The sequence below is a fragment of the Galeopterus variegatus genome, unplaced genomic scaffold (assembly GCF_000696425.1).
Source record: "Galeopterus variegatus unplaced genomic scaffold, G_variegatus-3.0.2 Scaffold172, whole genome shotgun sequence".
Classification (NCBI taxonomy): Eukaryota; Metazoa; Chordata; class Mammalia; order Dermoptera; family Cynocephalidae; genus Galeopterus; species Galeopterus variegatus.
In genome coordinates, this window is record NW_007726283.1 from 826,574 (window position 1) to 851,591 (window position 25,018).

At 39.5% G+C, this 25,018-nt stretch overlaps 1 protein-coding gene across 1 annotated transcript in view; it reads right to left on the minus strand.

The window, feature by feature from the left end:
* HECW2 (HECT, C2 and WW domain containing E3 ubiquitin protein ligase 2) overlaps positions 1 to 25,018 on the minus strand; it is a 145,092-nt gene that overhangs the window by 108,463 nt on the left and 11,611 nt on the right. Inside the window, exons 3-9 of the mRNA XM_008563299.1 lie at positions 19,701 to 19,795; positions 15,747 to 15,822; positions 12,091 to 12,260; positions 9,438 to 9,580; positions 6,256 to 6,356; positions 4,297 to 5,655; positions 3,046 to 3,141 (exon numbers count right to left, since the gene is read on the minus strand). Coding sequence (XP_008561521.1) covers positions 3,046 to 3,141; positions 4,297 to 5,655; positions 6,256 to 6,356; positions 9,438 to 9,580; positions 12,091 to 12,260; positions 15,747 to 15,822; positions 19,701 to 19,795 — 2,040 coding nt within the window. The remainder of the gene's footprint in view (positions 1 to 3,045; positions 3,142 to 4,296; positions 5,656 to 6,255; positions 6,357 to 9,437; positions 9,581 to 12,090; positions 12,261 to 15,746; positions 15,823 to 19,700; positions 19,796 to 25,018) is intronic.

The window sequence follows — 25,018 nt, forward strand, 5'->3', positions numbered from 1 at the left end:
AAAAAATAAAATACCTAGGAATCAATTGAACCAATGAGGTAAAAGACCTCTACAACAAGAACTACAAATCACTGTGAAAGAAATTAAAGAGGATACAAAAACATGGAAAGACATTCCATGCTCTTGGATTGGAAGAACTAATATTGTGAAAATCTTCAAAGCAATCTACAGATTCAATGCAAGCCCCATCAAAATACAATGACATTCTTCACAGAAAGAGAAAAAAAAAATTCTAACTTTCATATGGAACAACAAAAGACTCCAAATAGCCAAAGCAATCTTGAACAAAAAAAATTAAAGTTGGAGGCATAACATTACCTAACATCAAATTAATACTACAAAACTCTAATAACCATAACAGCATGGTACTGGCATAAAAACAGACATTCAAACCAATGGAACAGAATAGAGAAGACAGAAATCAACCCACGTACTTACAGCCAACTGATCTTTGACAAAGGCACCAAGAACATACATTGGGGAAAAGACTGATGTTTCAATTAATGGTTCTGGGAAAACTGGACATCTATATGTAGAAGAATGAAACTGAATCTGTACCTCTCACCATATACCAGAATCAACTAAACTGGATTAAAGACTTAAAAATAAAACCTGAAACTATAAAGCTGCTAAAAGAAAATAAAGGGGAAACACTTTGGGAAGTAGAACTGGGCAAAGACTTTATAAATATGACCCCAAAAGCACAGGCAACAAAAGGAAAAATAAACCAATGGGATTACTTCAAACTAAGAACTTCTGCACAGCAAAAGAAACATTAACAGAGCGAAAAGACAACCTATGGAGTGGGAGAAAATATCTTCAAACTATGTGTCTGACTAAGGATCGATGTCCAGAACATATGAGGAACTCAAGCAACTTAGTAAAAAAACAAATAACCCAATTTAAAAATGGGCAAAGGAGTTGCATAGACATTTCTCAAAGGACGATATACAAATGGCCAAGAGACACATGAAAAAATGCTCAACACCACTCAGCATAAGGAAAATGCAAATCAAAACTACACTGAGATAGCATCTCACCCCAGTTAGGATGGCTATTACTGTGAATAGAGCTGTGATAAACATGGGAGTGCAAGTATCCTTTCGACATGACGATTTCCACGTCTTTGTATATATACTCAGCAGAGGAATTTTTGGATCGTATGGCAGGTCTATCGTGGTTGTTTGAGGTACCTCCATACCATTTTCCATAATGGCAGCACCAGTTTACAGTCCCATCAACACTGTAGGAGGGTTCCCCTTTCTCCACATCCTCCTCAGCTTTTGTTATTTATTCTCTTTTTGATAATAGCCAGTCGAACCGGCTTTGAAGTGAAGGCCTAAAAGTAGGCAGTGAATTTTTTTCCTGTTCATCAGTCACTCATTAAATGGGATAAACCAGTAAATTGCTTTTACTTTGGATATATCAATTTATTAAAATAAACTGTCAATTGTTTGTAAAAATAATTCCTAAGATATATTCTGCCTTTGTAATGCAAAATCAGTGTTTAAACAAATACATTGAGCTATTCCACATAGGGTCATAATTTCAGCAGGAAAGTACCTGTCTTTATTAAATACAATCTGGAGACCAAAACTGTGTCCTAAAAATTAGAGCATCTAGATGTGGCCAGGAGGATGCCATTTATCAATGCACCCATGCCATGCTATGCTTCCTGTCCAGCTCCCTGAAACTCCAATTACTATTAATCCACAGAGACATGCAAACAAACTCTCTCCTGATATTCCTAATGCATTTTGCTCCAATTACACCTAAATATCTTCCAGGAATATTTTTCTTTCCTGATGCTGATCTTTCCTCCAAGGGTAAACAATAAGGAACTTTTTTACCCTGCATCCCTCCTTCCACCTGCTTAAAATGACTCATGGTTAATCAACCTCCTGATCTATTTTTTTGAAACCACTTAAAATATATGTTTCGTTTAAGTAACAGCCCTCAATAATCCACATACACAATCAAGGGAAGGATCTATGCACAACAGAATTTCAAAAGGATCAGGCCAGTATTATGAGAAACTCTACATAGTACCATTCAGCTCTTTTCTCAGCACTCACCAAAACTAACTGCCCAGTATTTTAGCCCTTTAAATGTGCACCTTCCCTCTTTATGTCCCACCATTTTTAAAACACAGAGGGTAAAGGGCATCAGCTACTTGCCATGATCACATGTAAGATGGGTAAGTAGAGAGTGTGAATAAAAAGGGAAAGCAATAAGGCAAAAGGTGTAGCTTCCGATGTTTTCCTGAAGACAATATTTACTTATCTTTAAATAATTCATCAAAATGTATTGCTCTCACAGAGCAACATTACTTTAAGGGATTCTAGAAATTTAAATAGAGTTTGAATTTTGCCCCAATTATGACTGGCCATGGGTATCACTCGTACTCTTGAATACAGGTTGTGTAACTATTTCCCAGCACCCCTAATGCTCAACCATCTCCCCTTTAAATGCTAAGTGTTTTTGGAAAGTGAAACACATTTCACTTTCAAATCCCCAGGTAACCGTCATGCCCCAAATAATTAGTAGACTAATTTCTGAAAATAACATTTCTTTGTGTATCCCTAAGGGAAAAAAAAAATCAGAACCAGTGCTTAATGATTTAAAACGATATATGTGAACAAAAAGGCAGTATATTATATAAGTGAGGTTTTTCTAAAAGATTTTGCCAACTTGTCTACTAACTGAATGAAAATGCATGCTTCCATTAAGCATAATTTTTAAAAAATTCTAATCTCACTCAATTGCTCAGAATATTTGGATCAACTTCCATGATTACAATATTTACTCCACGGGCAGTACAGTATTTACTTTTTCTCAAGCTGCCCCTTCATTCAGCAGAACAGTTCCAGAGAGGAGTCACGGGCTTAGCACTTTCCAGACTACCTCCTGTATGTCAGGTAGCAGCCCCCAGATTCCTTCCTCTCGGGGACCCATGTATGCATTTTCTAAGACTCATGGAATGGGTCTGCCTGTCATCCTTGCCCCCTGTGGTTAAGGTGGGCCCTTTAATTAACAGGTCCTCACTTGGTGGGAGAGCCTCGTCCACCCTCTGGTAGCGGCTAACGTCCTGGCGCACTGAAGGCAGCGATCGCAGTGGCTGGTGGCCATTGGCTTGAGAACCTAGGATTAAAGGCAAAAAGTTACCCAGGTATTGTTTTGCCTTTCAGTGTCCAAAGTCTTTATTTGAAAAAAAAAACAGTAATACAAACAAAAAAACACCACCTAATGTAAATGCTGAGGCTAGTCTCTTTTCTGTCTTTAGTCTCATTTCCCTTATGAGGACCCAGAAGCAGAAAAAGAGAATGAACAGGAGGTGACACTTCAAGGGGGAGCTTACTGGAGAAGCGTCCTCTGCATGCAGTCCTCCCCCTCCCGGCCCCTCTCCTCCTCATCCCTCACCCACCCTGGCCTCTCTCCTGGTCATGCACTAATGCTTTAGGGTCACATAGTGGCCACAGATAATGAAGGAAACAAAAACAAAATATCTGTAATAGAATATTTTAAAGGAATCTTTCTAGAGAGCTACATTCACCAAGATATAATACAAATTTTATGTGCAAATGTGTATCCTCAGACACAAAAACACCTTATTCAAGTGTCAGGATGTGTCACCTAACTCAGTTGAGAATAGAGCTGTGATATAATAGAGCTGTGATATATACGGTATATTACGTATACTGTAGAAGACAAAAACATTACCTTAGATGCAAAGCATATATTAATCTTCTGTTCTGACGTTGTATAGAGGAGGAGTGACTGAAGGTATTCCCTAAAACCTCTGCAGGTTACACTAATGTTGAAGGTGCCAGCCTATTTGGTTTTGTCTGTGTTTGGTCTGCAAATCCAAGTCCCATTAGAGATTCATTACGTTGGAAAACTGCTGTCTGATAGGCCTCTTATTTCAACAATAGAAGATCCATTTTTTAAAAAAGGCACCGAATTTGAACTCAAGCCTATCTAGATGCAAATCACGCTGCCTTCTTCCTAGCTATGTGATTAAGTCCTTCAGTCTCCCCAGCTCTGAAACAAGAGGCCTGCTGTAAAGGAGAGGCTTCATGTGCCCACACACCTGTTACGTGTTTCCTTCTCTTCTGGGCCCTGTTTTCAGTCTTGCCCCTCTTCCCCGTCTTACTCCTCCTTTGCTAAATGCTGAACCCCAGAGTGAGGAATTCAGGTGATATGCAACCTGCAGTGTAATTTACACTGAGGGAAAAACCACAGAACTTCTTGAGCAGCTGTGCTTGAGCCAAGAGCCATAGTGTCTTCCATACCCACCTCCAGTGGCGCCCTCCTCCGGGGCAGTGGCCCCTTCACAAGCGCCCTGGGCATCCCCAGCATCATCCTCTTCCCGGGGCTGGCTCTCAGCAGCAGCAGTGGTGGCGGCTCCCTCCAGGCTCCCCCTCCGCTGCCAAACCTCCCCGAGCTCCTCCAGGTCAGGTAGAGCAGCCGATTCTGCCCCTGGCCCTTCCTCCTCCCCACTGGGCACCTGCACCACAGGTAAAGGACCAGGAGTGCACATGGAATCCTGTGACCCTTTGGCAGGGCCGCTGCTGGTGGGCTCTGCCACACAGGCTCCATCTTCCTCCTCTTGAGAAGAAAAGGCTGGGGTTTCAGGAAACCGTGCACTCTCAAGAGATGAGCACCGTGTCTCCACTGAGGACAGCTGCGTGGTCACGCTCTCATTGCAGGAGCTGTCAGCACCTTCCAGGTCACTCTCTCCCTCAGGTCTGGTGCTGGCTTCACTCACACTCTCTGTCCTGGCAGGGTCACTGGGCTCTGTTTCAGAGGACACCTGGGAAGGCTCAGATCCTTGATCAAGAGACTCCGTCTCACTGATGGCTCTTCGGCTTCCTCCTGATGTGTCAGAAGTCCCTGTGTCTGCCCCACTTGTGGGTTGATCTACCTCTTGAGAGCCACACAATTCAGTGCTGCCTTGGTCAGCACCAGGTTGAGACTCTGGGCCACTTTCACTGTCATCTGGGGCTGGGCCCGAGGGCAATGAGCTGTCTGCAAGCTCTGGAAGATTCCCTGGCTTATCTTCCAAGGAAGCGGCTTCGTGTGTGGAGGCTTCCTCGTTCTCCACTGGGTGTTCCTCTGGCTTTGTCTGAGATGCCAGTCTCCCATCATCAGTTCTTGACGCCCTGCTAAACATCATCAACCCTCCATCCTCCTCCAAGTAAGATGGGTAGCCCAGGTCTTGCTGGAACTCATGGTCTTCTTCATCTGAGTCAATATGAAGCATCGCATTGAGTCTTGTGTCGGTGGGAAAACTACTCCTTAGTTTCGGAGAGGCTCCCACGGACCTCTCAGAGCAGGTCGCTGCCCCCGGCCTCGAATGGCCATTGTGTTCAATAGCATCTAAATAATCATTGAGTGAATCCTGACGTCCTCTGGGAGGTGAGGTCCTTGAAGAAGTAGAGGTTAATTCCTCTGTGTCTATTTCCAGAGTAGAGCTAGTCCTGAGAGAATGCTTGGGGGTCCCATCAGCAGTACTTTCTTCAGAAACTGGCCCATTAGCACACACAGCACTGTCATGATGGCTCCCTGGCATGTCCTCGTCATCAGAAGGGCTTCCTAGGTCTCCGTTCACAGTACTGTCTCCAAGTATTGTGCCAACAGCTTCTGGAGAAGCATCTGAATGAGAAAACAACATTTGTAAAAATGAACTGAAAATAACGAATGAATTTTTTTTTTTCCTGACTGGTAACGGGATCGCAACCCTCGGTGTCGCGCCCGCACCATGCTCAACCAGCGAGCGGACCGGTCTCTATATGGGATCCGAATCCTCGGCACAAGCGCCACTGCGCTCCCAAGCGCTGCACTCTACCGAGTGCGCCACCAGGCCGGCCCACGAATGAATTTTTTAATAACCTATGGCTTTGCCACCAATCAGTTCAAAAAATTCAGTCATTCCATAGAGGCCCTTTACAGTATTACTGACTTGCCAAGATCCACCACTCACTACTAAATGAGTATATTGCTAGTCAGCCTGGCATATGAGGTCTGTATGTTAGTATTGCTGGAAATTCTACAGCCCAGTTTCAAAATGCAGGCATAAATATATGAGATATTTTTTGATAAACAGGCTTTCCTATCTCCTATTCAACAGGTACTCATTTGACAGTTATTTTATTTTCAGATCAGGACACGAATTCAATTCTGTTCAAATGCAAACTGACAACTGAGTAAGACTTAAGTTTTTCCTACAGCGATGCACTTATCCAGACGTCTCACCTTCATGAACAGAAGATGTAACCTCCACTTTAAACTGGAGATACCCACTCACATGGTCAGCTGGAAGCCTTCGGCCAAGGTTGTAGCTGAGCATTTGATCCCTGCAAGAGGAAAAATGGTTCTTTCATCCTTACTACACTGGTGTCAGCCTTCGCCTTCTTCCCGTAGGCCACCCTCCAAAGTCTGCACATTTCTCTTAAAACTTTTAGACTCATAAATTAATAAAATAAAAGGCTCGAGGTGCATTATAGCCTGATGTAATATCATTCATTTGCACAAATGAACACTTATAAATCCAAGGATAAAAGGAAATCTTGTTGTAAGGAAAATTATTAGTAAAAGCAGCAAATGCAATACAGTATTATTATATGCTATATTTTTAAGGACACTGATTTGTTCTCTCACTGCTAAGGGTAACCGGGGAAAGGGTATTTTGAAGATCATCAAAGAGTTGTGAAAGGTCTCAAGTTTTAGGTGTTTTTTGACTCAGGTGTAAAAGTCAATAGGGCCTGGTTCCTTAGCATTCCTTAGCATTGAGCACAACAGCTGGTGTAAAAGGACACTCACAGCAAAGTATCATCACCCAAAAGCATGGAGGGCACTGTGCTTTACTCTGAAGAACAGGAGCTGGGAGTTAGAAGAGAACAGCACAAGAAGAGGCCAGACCAAGACAGCAGCCCCAGCTGTGTGAGGGGCAGGGGCCGCTGAACTCTCTGTCCTCACCTGCACACAGTAAGGGGGCTGCAGCTGCTGGCCTACCCTGCTGGGGAGTCTGGCCTATCACTGATTCTCAGGGTGGCTTGTGAGTGATGCTGATTGGATGCTCGGAGAAGCTAGATGTCACTGTAGAGGGGTCGTGTCCTACACCTGGATGCCTGCTGGAGGGGACCACAACAGCCAGCGACTGCCCAGTGTTTGCTCTGCCTGGGCCCCAGGCTCGGGCAGCTGGCCTCCTCAAGGATAGAGTTGTTCATCTGTTTTCATGTCTGTGTCTATTTATCAAAGACAAATGCAATTACTGCATTTTCCTGTATGCAAACTACTCTTATTCTGAATCTAATGATTCATTCTTAATTAAGGAAAATAATCAAAGGGAAAGTACCAAATCACACTATCTCTGCTCCCACACTGCCCTCTACTGGTGATTTCAGAAGGAAACCACAATGCCTCTGCCTAATATCTGTGCCACTGTACAGATTGGAGCTATTTGTTATTAATTTGCATAACTATTTTTTGTTCTTCTCTATCTCTTCATCACGATTCTAAATAGATGTTATCTGCTTAAAAGAACACATGCTAATGTAAAATCCCAGTTCAGCTCTTATGAATTCCTCTGACTTCATAGCAAGAATTTCTTGGAAGAATATCATTTTCTTTACTCTTTTCCTTTTCTTCCCTAAAGATGACATTGTGATGATTTTTTTCTTGATTGATACCCTTAAAATGTTTTGTTGCCCCACATTGAGTGCTTACTGTGGGTCACATACATGCTGACCAGGGTGTTGCATGCATCATCTCTTATAATCCACCCAGTGACCCTGTCGCTGACAAGGTTTTACTTTTCCTTCATCATTCTTACTGGCATACATAAAGGTGACACCCCCACCATAAGTAAATTACATGATTATAATTATATAAATACAAATTAAGTGACAGACATTACATTTACTATAGTCAATTCTCACTCTCTTTAATCTCTCACTTTCTATAAATTCTAAAATAATTTTTAAAACTTATATAATAAGTATATTATCTCTACTAGAAGCTATAATTCTGTCCTTAAAAGTAATTGTGATTTCACAGCTTTTTCTAGATAAAGTCAGGCTGCTAATATTTCAGTATAATATTCCTATTTCATGTGGGCTGGCCAGAGAATTAGAATCCATCAGAATCTCTGAATTTCAGATTTTAAAGGACCCTTAGGGATCATGTGGTCTAAATGTTCTATTTTTCAGATGAGGAAACTAAAGCCCAAGGAAAATGTGAATTGCCAAAATTAATTAGCTGCAGAGTGAATATGAGTGATCAACCTTCCTTTGGTAGCGAGGGCAATGTTGTATTATGACCAGTCCTTAAGGTGTTGCAGAGAAGCCAGGATTCCAGAGCAGACCAATCTAAACTCAAGTCCTAGTTCCAACATTTGCTTGCTGGCTTCAGATTCCTCATCTCTGAAACGGGTATTTTTACATTATTTACCTCTCAGAGCTGTTGAGATTACACGAGCTAATGAGTGTAATGTACTTAACTCCTGACATTAAGCTCCTAGCATCTTAGGCAATTTTCATTACTATTACAACTGCTGCTAATACTACCACTACTATTGCTAGTAGTCCACACACTAGTACTATTACTACTATTGATACTGCTGTTAATGCTGCTGCTACTACTGCTGGTGTTACTACTACTACCGCCACTGCTGTTAACACGACGGCTGCTGCTGCTATTACTACAAATGTTATCTTATGTTCATAATGTTCTCCTATAAAGAAAAAGACACACAACAATATGCCCCCTCAGTGCTACCTCAGAGCACTCATGTTACTGAGTTTGCCACCACATACCATTTAAAAATGCATACAATATTTATAAGGGATAGAAGCATGTTATGATTTCTTAACTACTTTACTTGCAACTTACAAAGAGCTCACAGAAAGAACACATACATAAATCACATTTTAAGGTTCTGTCAATCAATAAATTTTAGTTGTCTGAATGAATGTATGTCTAGAAGTTTTACTATAATACCTCCTCAGAGTCTACATCTTATTTTAAATGGCTCCAAAATAAAGTTGTTTTTGTTTTTCATGAATAACAAGTTCTCTGGATGGGATTAATCAGGATAAGGTAGGCATCAACCTGACACTAAAATTCTGCTCTAGGGAAAGGGTTTTATAGCAAGATTTCAATATACTCAAAAACAATCAAACACTATGATATTTGATGCTGAAGTGCTAATGGTAAGTACATCCTGGAAAAGCTAAAGATACAAAGAAAAAATACGTAACTAAAACAAAGTACTTTTTGTCCACTCCACTTTAATGAGTATAAGGGCACTTTTATTTTTAAGAGAATCATCTTACCACTTCTTATCAGTAAGAAAAGTGCTAGGACCACCAAGTATCATTTCTGTTGTTTCTGTACAAATTAATCTTAACAAGATCCCTAAACGTAGGGCTGATTACCCGATGGCTTGTCGCTCCAGCAGCCTCTGGACTGGAATGGTTAGTTTCCCCAGAAAACGCTTGATGATAGGACGGCTCTTGGCAAATTTGTCTTTAATTTCGATTTCTAAGACATCAGTAAGAAGTGCAAAAAAGGAATATTTCTAAAAACAAAAACAATTACATGTTGGTTTAAAAGAAAGACAAATATGATATTATACCATTTAATTATTATAGGAAAAGGTATCTCTTAAATTCTAATGACATACAGCATCTACATTGCTAAAAATATCTGCAGCTATTGTCAATGCTTTATTCATACAGAATGACTAACATTCACAATAATTAGAAAGCAACAGTTAAGGATCTGTGTGACAACAGAAGCCCTGTCAGTCAATCATGCAGCCTTTCCTGGTTTGACAGTTTAAGGAGATGTCATCAAATATTAAATCATGCACAATACAATTTTAGCATGTCTTAATTCATTTACATCTAGTGTATCTTAATTCTTTGATATTTAATATCCTGTTATAGGATGTTTTATATTTGATTAGCAACAATTTTAATTCCTAATCTCATGGGATTTTGAAGTTGTGAAACATAATTTAAAATACTCCTTTCCTTAGTGATCAAGGTAGAAACATCTACAGAATAGTGTGGTTTCCCTGATAAATAAAACAAAACAATGTTTAAATGGAAGGAATTATTACTTATGTTTAAAAGGCACAGAAGTTCATTTCTTCTGAGATAGGAAAACAAAAGTAGGAGGTTAAGATATAAGATCGGCTTTGTTGCTTTCAGTTAAGAATGACATTGGAGAAAACTATTTCATTATTACTTATGTTTAAAAGGCACAGAAGTTCATTTCTTCTGAGATAGGAAAACAAAAGTATGAGGTTAAGATATAAGATCGGCTTTGTTGCTTTCAGTTAAGAATGACATTGGAGAAAACTATTTGAATATCGATAAGGACATAAAATAATTATAAAGAGCTTTACTCATTTACAAAGACTTTTATATATATTATCTTCATTTATCTAAACAAAGATAAATTTTTCTTTTTTCTTTTTGGTAGCTGGCCAGTACAGGGATCCAAACCCTTGACCTTGGTGTTGTAACATCACACTCTAACTTACTGGCCAGCCCCAAATTTTCTTTTTAAAAATGAGAATCTCAGGATAAGTAACTGATGGAGCCAGGGGTCTAACTAAATCATTTCACTCCTTCTCTGACAGTATCCATGCAAAAATGATGTAAATAGTACTAGCAAGCAAACTTAGGTGCCACTAAGTTTATCTAATTATAACAATTAAAGTTCTCTAAAGGGCCATTCAATTTAGCATTCTGCTTACTGGAAAAAAAGCACTTGCTTAGAACAGAAAGCTGAGTTTAAATTGTTTCATTACCATACCATTATGCACCTTCTAGAGCTCATATTGAGAATTAAGATACATCTTATGTCTTCTAGGCTTTGAAATGTGTTAGATTAGCATGTGCCTTTAAGAGTTATTTACCATTACAAAATCCTAAGTAGTGTTTTAACCCAAGTATAAGAATACAAGTAATATTTGTCCAGTAAGACGATCTTAGCTACTGCCAGGAGAAACACTTGCTGTGCCGGCAAGTCTCATTTCTCCAACTGGTTTTAGATCCTCTTAAGTCTCTCTTTCCAGTTAAATATTTCTAGAACATTGTTTAACATATCGTTGTCATTAAACACTTACGGTATGTTCTAATTAATTGTGTGAGTCCTATGCCAGTAACAGTTTACCCAGAAACATTTTAACACTAGTATGTGCAATGTGCTTCTGATCCCTGAGAAGTGGAGGGAGAGCTCATGCTTTGCTCACTTGGTGAGAAATGATGTTCCTTGTTCATTCTTTGACTTTCCATAGTTCTAATGAGAAAACCCCTTGTTTGATTTCACTGCTAGGGTGCACTAAGATGACTGGTAGCATAATGTAGCTGTGAGGAAGTCTAAACTACCATCAACACAATCTGGCTTCACTCAGGATGACGACTCCTTGAATAGCTCATCTAGCTAACGAAAATCTAGAAATACATAAAACATTTGCCAAAGCCTGTGGAGAAATAATGTAGCTGTGAGGAAGTCTAAACTACCATCAACACAATCTGGCTTCACTCAGGATGACAACTCCTTGAATAGCTCATCTAGCTAACGAAAATCTAGAAATACATAAAACATTTGCCAAAGCCTGTGGAGAAAAAAATTTCTTTCATTTGTACTGAATACATGCTAAAACGAAATATGAAAAATTTAAATAAAATCAGCAGCAGTATTACTGATTTTTCCTTTTGTCTCAGGCTCCACCAAGGCTTTGCAAGGCAATGTTACTGATCCTGTCCTTATTTAAAATTTCGATGTCTTGTTCACCAAGAATTTTTTGCATTAATTTTTTTAAAAATTGCATTGATATTTATTTTGATTACTGAGTTTTTTAGTGGCCCCTTAAATTGTGCCCTGAGGTGAGTACCTCACTTGTCTCACCTTAGACCTGGCTCTGGCCAGACAGAAGAAGCTCATTGTCATTGTACCTTCTTTCCAACACCTCAACCATCTTGCCCACACTCATAAACACTTCAAGAATGCACAGAGTCCAGAGGAAAGAGATACACTCGGCTGACCTACTAAGACCTCTGAGGATCATCTTACCTCTCGGTGCCAAATTGGATTGGTGGTGTTACTGATGATAGTTGACCGTCTCTCCTGCCCATGGTGGGCACAGGTGGGGAAGCTGCTCTTTTTCCCTGGCTGAATGGACATCTTAAGATAAGGGTCAGGATTGAAGAACATCCCTTTCTTTAGCCCAACTGCCCTAAGATCTTTAAAAAAAGAAAGAGACAGAGAAGGAGGGAGGGATAAAGAGAGAAGAGGAGGGAGGACAAAAGGGACAGAAGGAAGAAGGAAATACATCCTGATTAAAACAGCAGCTCAGAGACTATTTGTTCTTACACAGGAAGCTCTAAAACAGAAACTGTACAGTAAAACAATAGAAAAGTTATTGACACGATGATTGCTCAGCTAGATGTTAACGACAAATGGGTTATGGCAGTAATTCCAGCAGAAGGATCTCCTAACAGGCTGCAAAAATGAAGCCAAACCTTCACTACCCCCTCACACCCCTAAACTGACTTTTTCTGGGAAAACTTTTCATTCCAACACATGCATCTTCTCCACCTTTTTCCTAGGGCAAAGGAATTTGGCAACCAGAATTTCAGACAATGTCTTGAGAGAAATCCTTAATAATCAGTCTACCAAGAAACATATTCCTTCATGAGAGAAATCGAATCTTCTAAATATATGTAAAAATGAGTTTGAAGTAAATTTAATAGATGAAACTTCAGAGCTAACATTCATTTGTGTCACATTTAAAATGTCATGTATATCCCGTAAATGTGATGAATGTTAGGAGAAATAAGTAGACCAGAAATATTTCTAAAAAGTGAATGCTACCTGCTATATTAAATAATTGTGTGTTTACTCTTTCTGTAGCCTGTAAAGTAAATATTTGATGAATGTCCTATCATTCACCTTAGATTCACAAGTTGTTTCCCACTACATGAGCTATTAAAAATCCTGGCTAAGTTCATTTAGTGAGGATACTAATATTTTTTTGTTTGTTTTTGGTAGCTATTAAAAATCCTGGCTAAGTTCATTTAGTGAGGATACTAATATTTTTTTGTTTGTTTTTTGGGGTTTTTTTGTCTTTTTTCGTGTCCAGCAACAGACCTCAACCCTCAGTGTCACGCCCGTACCGGACCGGGACCGGCAACGGGATAGCAACCCTCGGTGCTGCGCCCGCCCCTCGCTCAGCCAGTGAGCGGGAACCGGTCTGTATGTGGGATCCGAACCCTCGGCGGGAGCGCCGCCGTGCTCCCAAGCGGTGCACTGTAGCAGTGCACCACCGGGCCGGCCCAATACTAATATTTTTTAAGTGGTCAGGCTAAGAGATACAAAAATGTCAGGAAATAAAGCTGGCTCCACTGGCTCCCCAATGCCTTTCTGAGAATATCAGTTTGAATAAAGCAGGCCTGGGTGCTAAGCAATCTTGAAAACTTTTGGGAGAAGAAACTGTTTCTAGACAACTTAAGGAGGTTATGATCAGTCTAAACAGGTCCTGAACACTCTGGTTCAGATAAGAATTCTGTGCATGGTCCCTGAACCTCCAAAGACCTTTAGATTACCCAGATAGCTGAGTAACAGACCATACCAATGACCCTAAATTATAGGTGTTCATGAGGGTCATCCCATGCAAGCCCATTCCTGAAACAAAAGGTCTTTCTGAGAAAGACAGAAGTGTCCTGGGATTGCCCACAGAGCCTTATTCCCTAGGGAGCATTCTCTGGAGGAGGCTCATGAATGGCCCACAAGAACTCATGGCCCAGACGCATGTAATGAAAACAGCCCAGGACTGCCCAATGACACAAACTGGCAGAAGAGGGGGGTAGTTCAATATGTCAGCGAATACTGAAAACTTCAACCAAGAGGACCTGATGTAAGAACACCACATGAAATATAGTAAGACCTTTGATATGAAAACCAATGGGAGAAATAAAAGACAAGTGAAGTAGACAAGCACTTCAGAGAGGCTGCTGTCATCTCACTAGCCTTGCAGTCCCCATTCATGACACTTTATAAACTTTGTAGTCATCGTTAAATGCAGCATCTACATTTTACTGTCAATTTAATAATGCTACAAGTTTTCACTTGCTTTTAAGTGCCCTTCTAAATGACTAGATAGTTTTAAAACCCTGAGGGTTCCAAGCAAAACACATTTATTAGCCAAATTTGAAAGCACCAGTTTACAACTGCTGAGATTCATCAGAGAACCAAGCATAAAAGGTCTTCACAATAAGCAACCTCACTGGGGCCGGGGGAGGGGCAGGGCAAAGGAACGTGCAAAAACAAACACAGATCCTCGGAAGGCCATGGACCAGCAATGTACTGACGTGCACACTTTCGTCATGTGTGACAATTATCCATTGTGGAAGTGTCTGGTACAAGAACAGGTCTTCTAACTTTCGCTTTTGCCATTCACAACATTTTTTTCTGCAGTCAAGAAAAGTAGATCTAATTTAAGTTTTGGAAGCATTACACCTACAGAAAAATGAAAACAAAACACCTTACAGTGACAGACTTTATTCTGTATGTACTGTAGTACAGTTGCCTGTTTTAAAAGTCCATTTCAAATGCTGATTTGCTTACACTATTCTTTACTTTATGACTGCCAATTCATTTTTTTGATAATCAGTGGATTTCAAACTTTTTTAACAGTGACTTATGTCACTTATGAAATACATTTTACATTGATACCTAGTACACGCATACATTGGGATGTATATTTTTCTGTGTGAAAAATTTGTTTGTATAAACTCAGTTTAAATTTATTTTGTATAAATTTGTACAAATTTATTTTTATATAAATGTATACAATTTATTTTATGTAAATTTCAGTTTAGTGGTAAACTCTGATATTATTCCATTCTTTTATTTAAAAATTGCTGGTTTCAACTAAATCAAACTAACAAATTGCAAATGAGTACCAACTCATAACGTGAAAAGCAGTGTTTTAATTGCATGATAAACACACAAGCAATAAGAATATTTTACTAACCAGAAAACAAACAAACAAAAAAATTGTCATTCACTTTCCAAATTTTATGTGTATTCCTCCACAGAAAAAGCATCTCTTAGCTTTATCTCCTTTGTCCTCAAATTTTTCTTTTCTCTAGCTGAGGTAGGCATAAGTTGTTTTTGATAATGAAACCTCCTCAGAGGGATTAGTATATGTTACATTACAGTTTTTTTTTAAGTAACTACATATAGTTTTTAGTCTTTTTATCACCAGAAAACTTGGTAGAAGAAATAATTTCTGGGGCCGGCCCGGTGGCGCACTGCTACAGTGCGCCGCTTGGGAGCGCGGTGACGCTCCTGCCGAGGGTTCGGATCCCACATACAGACTGGTTCCTGCTCACTGGCTGAGCGAGGTGTGGGAGCAACACCGAGGGTTGCGATCCCGTTGCCGGTCCCGGTCCGGTACAGGCGCGACACTGAGGGTTGTGATCCGTTGCTGGACACGAAAAAAGACAAAAAGGAAAAAAAAAAAAAAAAGAAATAATTTCTGAATTTATATTCACAATCTAATTTTACCATGGTAAGTGATATACTCGAATTTCCAGAAGTATGACCAAAAAAAAAGAAAAAACTAGTTCACATATCATATATGAGAATCTGTAGAATGAAATGACTACTCATACCGTTGAAATTACACACTTTCAAACTGGATACCATTTTAAAGACGTTCTTACCTGACAATGTAAAGCTAACGAGTTTCCGAGAATGCAGACTTCCTGAAGCACTTCCCTCCATGCCTTCTGCCCCCATCTGAAGAAGGAAAAAACCACGTATCTGAAGTTTCATAGGAATATGATGCTACTAAATCTTCCTGGGGAACCACATATGTTTGCAAATGAAATGATTTTTATATCAAACTCATATTGTAACATATGTCTTTTTATTTCCAAATCTTGGAACAGAGACACAAAAGCAGATTCTCGGAGGCAAGAGAAAGGGTCATTCTTAAATTTAATCTTTATCCAAAATTTAAAAAATAAGCTTCAAAATTCCCTAAAAATATGAATCAACCTACTTATGTTATGTGCTCCTGTAAAAATCACACACCACCAGGGGATAAGATAACATCACTAATGCAAGCAAAGTTGAAACATTACAAAGAAATTCCATTCAAATTTCAAAATATAAATTTCTACTGCCTTCTCTGTAATTCCTGTACCTTAGTCAAGACTATTTTGTGTGACACTTAACTGCTTCCTATTGCTTCACATGTCATCTGCAATATACCAGGGTATCATCCGGGTATTTTTATTTTATTCCATCCATAGAACCAACTCCTTGATGATCACAGAGTTGGCTCTCAACAAATATGTGTGGTTTGCTATATTGTATTGCACTCCCTAAGTCATCATTCCCGATTAACTGGAGCAGAGGCAGCAGCAAACTGGCCAGACATCTGATGGCTGTGACTATCTGATCCTGCTTTCACTACACATGACCCTGGACTATACTGAAACAGTGCAGACTACAACCAAGACAGACACTCAGCAATAGTGCTGGGCACAGGCAGACTTCAAGAAACTGTGGCCTCACCACAGATAGACCACATGCCACCCCAAGAACATGACATCTCTGCCTGCTATGGGTACTCATGCTAAGCGAGTTAAATGAGACAAAAAAGATTCATAGCCTGTCTTCATTTAAAATCTATTTAAAATAGTATAAGAATTTACGAGAAAAAAAAGAAAATGTCTTGTAACATTCATTTTTAAAATGTAAGTCACTGTCTGGAAAAAGGCTAATCTGAAACAATTCTCAAAGAATTCACAGAAAAAGGTCTTGCTTGACAACTTTAGCAAAATGCTCACCTGAAATAATACTCAAAGAATTCAATTTTCTCATTCATTGCAATAAAGCCAGGAAAGACCAAACCTTACCACTAGATGCAGGGGCATTAGGAATAATAAACACATCTGCACTCAATGTTTAGAGAGAGGTTTTTAAATAAACTCACTCCATAGATTCATTCCAGGAAAACTCAGAAGCAACACTGTCAACCAACTGTTGAAACAATACATGGTAGTGAGTGATGGGAACCTTAATCTGTCCCTGAAGCCAAAGGATTTCCTGTTCCAAGTCTCTGAGACACATATCACTGTGTACTCTGATAAATGACAATGACGTCAAAATACAAATGACAGAGAAGAAAATATTTTTTTTTTATCCTTGATTCATTACAAAAGGATATGTGAGAAATGAGACCATACGATTAGGACAGCAGCTCATTTCCTTCCTTGTGGAATTTCTCAGTTACTTTTCCAGGTCTATCCTTTGCATATGGCTGTGGTATAATCATAGTAAGTGGGCTTGGTGAATATCAACGCTGTTCATAAGTCTCAACAACTAAACACATGTCATATACTTAGGTCTCCATCATGTCATAGAAACACAGTGCTGACCCCAAAATGACGTGTCAGTGTGGCACAGCCTTTCAATTCTCAACGCTGTTCATAAGTCTCAACAACTAAACACATGTCATATACTTAGGTCTCCATCATGTTGTCATAGAAACACAGTGCTGACCCCAAAATGACGTGTCAGTGTGGCACAGCCTTTCAATTCTGGATACAGATCCAACTCTCTCAAGCTTGGTCAGAAATTCATTGACCACTAATTCAATTCATCAGTCTTTGAACCAAAATATTCTATTCTGATTGCCAATGCTGTATCTATGAAGCTTGTAAGGTGCTCTAAAACCTCTTTGAAGTAAATTAATTCTCTCCAAACTCTCCACAGGGTTTGACAGAGTGATCTTAATGCAAAATCAATGGAATAAAATCGGTGTTCACTGGGCTGTAAACTCCCATTGCCTTCAGTGATATCTGGGTATTGAAACTGCCCAAGTCTAAAAAAAAAATCTGAATTCAAAAAAAGTGCTTTATCACATTTGAAAGCTATTGTCTAATTTCATGTACAATGAATTTTTCAAAGGTTTTATTATAAACAGCTCCACTCTTCCAGTTTTGTAACTTTTCTTTTTAGAATATTAATTAGAGCAAGGCCTGTTCCAGTGCTTACTATGTGACATGGCAGATTTTGTAGTTAACAATTGTTAATCTCCTGGTGACCTTCAAAGTCTTGTATAGTAAATGTAGGCTATTCTTTTATATCCTACATTATGTTTTCTACAATGGGAACTCAAATATAATTCCAATGTGAGCAGAGTACTTAGAGGTTGAGGATTTTGCACATACTGTTCCTTCTGCCTGAAATCCTCCCCTCTTTACCTATGTATTCATCCTTCGGATGGTCCCTCAGACACACTTTATTCAGGGAAGCATTACAGGACTTTCCTGAACAGAATAAATCCAACTAGTATGTGCTCTTATAGCCCCATTTCACTCCCCCTCATACAATTATCACTCAAATAAATGTAACATAATATGATTGATGTCTCTCTCCCCCACCAGACCAATAAGATCAAGGACTATTTTTTTCCCATCATTTCTTCTCTAGTGTTGGGCACAATGCCTGGCATTTAGCAGGCATCTAATGAACATTTGTTTGAATGAATCACTGAAAGGGAAAGACTGCTTGATTCAGAGGCACAGGCACTATCAGAGACAGCACAGAGTGAGTCTGGACAACTTCAAAATGCCATCTGCAGAGATTACTTTCTAAATTTCAACCTGGCCACTTCCCTATTTCCAAAAATACAAGCACTTATAAATACATAAATATATACACACCCCCACATACAATGTTTTGAAGATTCTGTATTATCAGAGTTAATATTTTTCTACACTTCCATTACTTCATTCTTATTAATGACTAATAAAAATTGCAATAATTTACATATCCTAGGCTCAAAGAATCTCTCCAAACCATCTGTATCCAACCACCCATGTACAACAGAGCCGTCTACTGAGAGACTGTTAGATTCTAAAGTTTGTTTATTGAGTGAAAATTCACAAAAATTGTGAAAAATAATCCTCAAGAAAGTGCCATGTTGGAAATGGACATGCTTTCTTTCAAAAGTCCAACACAACCAGTTTCAACCAAAAGTAAATTAGATAGATGATTCTTCAAGTCCTGATGAAGAAGTTGGCTTCCATGGACTGACTATGTTTTACCAAAAATATATGCAGTGTGTTTAGACACTAGTCCCCAACTCGGCACTGAGAAGGATCCAGCCTTAAGACCTCCTGAGGCAATAGCACATTTGTGACTCTCATCTCACCCTCTGTTTAGGGCAAAAGCTCTTTGGATTGAGTAGCAGATAGAATCACCCACTATTTAAAAGGTTTATTTTTCTCTTTTACTCACTGAATTCATGTAAATTACATTCACATAAGATGCAACACCACTGTTTCCTACCAGCTGGTCACCCAGACTAAGTTTAAAACCCTCCAGTGGTGGGGCACTCACGACTGTGCTTCATGAGTGGGTTCCCTGAAGAGTTGACTTCACACAGAACTATTATAATCCAAACCATATTTTTCCACTGATTTGTATTACGGATTCAGGTGTGCCAGCCTTGTAAGTTATTTCCTTTGGTGAAACAGCGACCACACTGTTATGCATTTCCTTTCCATTGTTCCTCATAACCCTGGCAGGGCTGCACAGGCAAAAATAGAAACCTAGTCCCTGCGTGGACCTCATGAGGAGGCCACAGCAAGGGCACTCACCATCACAGCTGGGTTCTTCACGGTGATGCAGGGGGTCGTGGCTCGCAGGGCTCCACTAATGCCGTGGTAGTATTTAAAACAGATTTTTATCTCCGCTGCAAAGCAATTGGAGAAAAACTAGAATTTAAAACAAGTCATTTAGGAATCAGCTGAAGAAATGCACCATACCACCTATCAGGCAACCCTACTCATGACTCTTTGAATGACTCTTCTTTTTCAATCAGAGGCAACAGGTTATACCAATTACTGCTTGATTTTATATGTTTATCTGAAACTTTCTAATAAAATCTCAAACATATCAGAAAAATGATGCACAAAAACAACAAAACAAAATGGGAATAGCGTAGTGATAATAAGACTAGCTAACATTCATTGAGGTGCTCCACAATGTGCCAGACATAGTGTTACATCTCGTGTTTATGTTATTTAATCCTCACATCAACCTTGGGAGGCAGAAACTCCTGCCCCCATATTACAGAGGAGGTGTTGAGGTTTGCTGTAGGCCAAACAAACTGGAACTGACAGAGTCAGGACTCAAACTCAATCTGTCTGATTCCAAAGCCTTCACTCCTAACCTCTACAATATGGACAAACAGTAGCCATCAATGGAAATAGAGAAAAAGCTGTCTAACAAACTATGCAAGTATACTGTAGTAGGTTTTCCAGTGATAGAGTCTATAAATCTGTATCACTTAATTTTCCAAGTGATTTAAATGCATCTACAAGACAGGGATCTAGGGCCGGCCTGGTGGCGCCGCTTGAGAGTGCGGTGGCGCTCCCGCCGAGGGTTCGGATCCCATGTACAGACGGGGTCCCGCTCACTGGCTGAGCGAGGTGCGGGAGCAACACCGAGGGTTGCGATCCCGTTGCCGGTCCCGGTCCGGTATGGGCACGACACTGAGGGTTGCAATCCGTTGCCGGACACGAAAAAAGACAAAAAGGGAAAAAAAAAAAAAAAAGACAGGGATCTAATCTAGGAACCACTGATACATACACACACACACACGTCTGTGTGTATATATGTATATGTGTGTATATATATATCAAAGCATATGGACATCCAGTTTATAAATTTTGTTCTGATAATTCAAGCTTGATAAAAAGCAATACATATGCCAGCTATGATTTTGGGGAACTACAATCTTAAAGAGCATAAAGCCAAAGTATGTCAAAGATAAACCCATGGTCACCGGAATTTCTCTGTATGCAGAGTGTCTGAGTCACTGAAGTGTTGCTGCAAGATGCATTTTTCCCAAGGAGCCACTCTATATAGGCAATGACGCTGATGGGCAGGCATCGGAGGGAGAGTCCTAGGCTGCAGGAGGGAGTTCTTCTTTCACCTGAATTATTAAAGTTGGGCTGCTCTATGCATTTCCCCAAGGAAGTCAATCTTCTGCTGACTTCCCTGCCTGAGCCAATGACCTCCTACAGAGTAGTTGGTTTGCTTATTTTAAGAAAAAGATATAATAACTAAAGAAAAATTCTCTTCCAGGAATTGATATCTCTACACTCTTCCTATCAATGACCAAATACTAAATCTCAAAAAAATTCCATCATGGGGTAAAATATTGAGTCTTTCTATTAATTACTGTCCAGTAATTCACAATTTAGTTTGCATCATTGATTAAAAGATTTTAACTATATACACACCACAATACATGCCCAGCACTGTGCCAGACAGACAGTGCAGAGAAATCAACGAAAGGTTTCTGGCCTAGCAGGCGTTTTATGGTGATCAAAAATGAGATGACAATCCCAGGAGGACAAAAATACAGAAGACAGACACTAAAAAAGAAAGGTCCCCGCTAGAAGAGCAGATACCATGGAGACCCGTTAGAAGAGCAGATACCATGGAGAAGATTGCTGAGGACATGGCGGAGTCAGAAAGGCGTCACGGAACAAATCAGTCTTAAGGATGAGAAAAATGGGGTTAGAGAGAGTCAGGAATAAGGACTGGCAAAAGCAGGGAAGCAGGAATGCGCGTGCTGGTTTGAGGAACAACAAGATGACCTGTGTAGGAATTCTGGCTTTGCTACCACTTTGCCTCCTTGAGAGCACCTCTGCAAATGGCTTTCTTGAACACCAACACAGGTTTTTGGTTATTTTTGACATGGTAATAGCTGGATAGATATGAGCAAACCGTACTCTCCCACTTACTTTCTTCAAGACCAATAGCATGTATTCTGCAAGAACAAACCTATGTAACATGCACAAGGACTGCCAGAGCAGAACAAAGCTTGGTGACATGCATGGTGGTTGAATTTTGTGGACGTAAGCTCATTAGTATCACATTCTAAATGCTGGGGAAACAGCAGTCTGTGAATTTGCCTGCAGTAGCACCTCATAGATCAAATCAATAGTTAGTGAGTGAGCAGGTCATCTTCTCACCAAAGAGAAGTATGTTTTTATAAGACATCTTCCCCTAACTCCTTCTTAAGTTAGGATGCATCTGCTCTTTTCTAATGTTTTAATAGTCAGCTAGGTAACAGACTGTACCAAAAAAATGCAACTGCTTATTTTTATTTGGAGGATTTTGATAACCAGGCCATCTTTGCCAGCTGACCCATTTTGGGTATTATTTCACTACTTATTATAATAAAAATCTCCAACCAAGATGACAAATCAGAATCTTTGAAACTATAATATAAACTTATTTTGAATTGTAAACAAGCAGATTTTGTGTACATGATCACCAAAAACACTGCAGAGCTGTGCTGCAGACGTGCAAAGCCACGGGGGGATACCCAGATCACTCATTACAACACCACACACAGAGGCTGGTCATCAGAGGGAAAATGAGTCCTATACAGAACTGGGAGCTGTTTGCACTTCTATGGAAACTAGCCGGCTCCTTCAGCAGAACACCAGTGAAGATTTCTGCCCCTTAAAACATAGGAATGTTTCATTCTGAGTGAGAATTTTCATCTTCAAATATTACTTAGTATTTTAGGAGATCACTCAAAAATTTTTAAATGGTGTAACTACTCATTCTGAGTGAGAATTTTCATCTTCAAATATTACTTAGTATTTTAGGAGATCACTCAAAATTTTTTAAATGGTGTAACTACCTGAGGAGCATTGACTGATCCCACCTACCCTAAGTGGTTTGCCCACAGCCTGATGTGGCAGGCATCTCCTCCTATTGGCCTCAAATTATGGAAAGAAAAAAATATATATATACATACGCATATACATAAATGCTTGCACACACACACAAATACATTCATTCCTTTGGGCTATAAAAAAAATAAGAGTATTTTCCAGAAGAAGAGTAAGGCCTCTGTATAACCTATAAGGACCTACCATCGGCTGGGCCAGCTGTGGCGTCAGGAGGACGAGACCTGTGTGGCATCTTCTCCTCTATGAGGTCCCTCGTGAGTGGCTAAAGCCAGTCATGAATCATGAACATGCAGGCCTCTGTATAACCTATAAGGACCTACCATCGGCTGGGCCAGCTGTGGCGTCAGGAGGACAAGACCTGTGTGGCATCTTCTCCTCTATGAGGTCCCTCATGAGTGGCTAAAGCCAGTCATGAATCATGAACATGTATTAACCCCTTTCAATAATCTTCGGGATACTTTCTCTTTATAGTGTTACTAAAATAAAGATTTGGCATCCTCTGTTTAAATGCTGACAAGACAGAGAAGCCCTTTATTTTCAAATTTTTAACTTACTTTCATAAATACAAATGAAGACGTCCCCCAGGGCAACAGCATGCCAGCTCCATCTCCAGCACAGAAGGGGAGGTGATCTCTAGTGAGATGTCACTTTGGCCTTATTGTGGGGGAGGGTACGGAGGTAGAAGGAACTTCGAGCAGTCTTTAGAAACAAACCTGTTCTTCCATAAAGGGGTTTCTGTAACTGCGTGATTCTGACATTGCATTTTAAAGCAATCATTTAACCATCTGTTTAAAAGAAGAATATATTTCTGGGTTTGTGTATAAATAAAATATCTCTAGATAGATAACCTGACACTGGTAACAATGTTGCTTTCAGGGTGGAGAAATGGGACTGGACTTCGAAGTTGGGGAGATATTCACTTTTTGTATCTTTTTAACATTATACTCTTTTCATATACTACCTAAAAAATTAAAAAAAATATTTTTTAAAAGGAATCTCAACTCAGCTACATTAACCCTAGGCATTTATATAAGATTATATTTCAAGCCTTGTCTGAAAAAAGGTTCTACCAGCCATTCCCTGCAAGAAATGGTTTTGCCTCAAAGACTGGGATCTCATCCACCACTTCAAATAGCTAGAAGATTCACTTAGGCAGTAGTTAACAGCTTGTTCCTATTTAGAAAATCTGGATTTTTCCCAAGTTTCTAGAATTCAAATATTTTGAACCATAAAGATGGATGGAATATAAAAGTCCTTTTTCCTTTAATCATTTCTATTTCATTAAAATAGAACAAGTTAGCTAATTGCAATTTATTCTAAAACATGATTTTAACCATTGCCCTATATTCTTTTATTTCGCTGGTAATATTATGGTTCCTATTCATAATTCTTTTATTCAGAGACCACAAATTAAGAATAAACGCATTTCAATCCTCATGCTTTTGAGGAAATTTGCCCATATTCTCACTGATGTGCTCAATTGTCATTTATATGTTACTGCAAGTTGTCTCTTCTCTAACAAGGGCTAATGGAGCCTGGAATGGCCAGGCTTCCCTCTGCTAAAGCTCAGAAGAACAATCATGAAAACAAAAGACAGACAATATCAATGCAGATGTGGCAGAAACCTAACAGATATACATAAAGTATGAGGACAAAGAACAAAAAGCACCAAATCCTCATTTAAAGGGCAAAAAAAGACCCTTCTGATGTTGGTAGGAAGGGGCTTATGAAGAGTGAAGGTTAGAGTAGGAGCTCTGATAGTAAAAATAAGAGGCTGAGGCCAACGCCTCTCCCCCAATAAAAAGCCAACCATATGCATCTATTTTGGCAAGACACAAACCTGAGCACCACTCAGATATGAGGCTCTCACTTACACACGCCGTTTGTACTTCTAATACTGTTTCTTAACCGTATATCTACTCCCAGGGCTGAGACAGGTAAATAGGTGAAAACACTGTATAATTAATATGAAATCAATGTTTTGTTATTATCCTTAATGATCACAAAGTAATTCAGTACACAGCAATCTAGAATAGTTTACTACTATGCTCACTCATTCATCCAGGATTTAGTGAGCACCTAGAATAGTACCTGGCACAAAATTGGCACTCAATAACTATTTCATGATGGTTGGGGAGTAAGACGGATAGAGGGATAAAAGTAATGAAGAAATGACAAAATGCAGATATGAATTAATG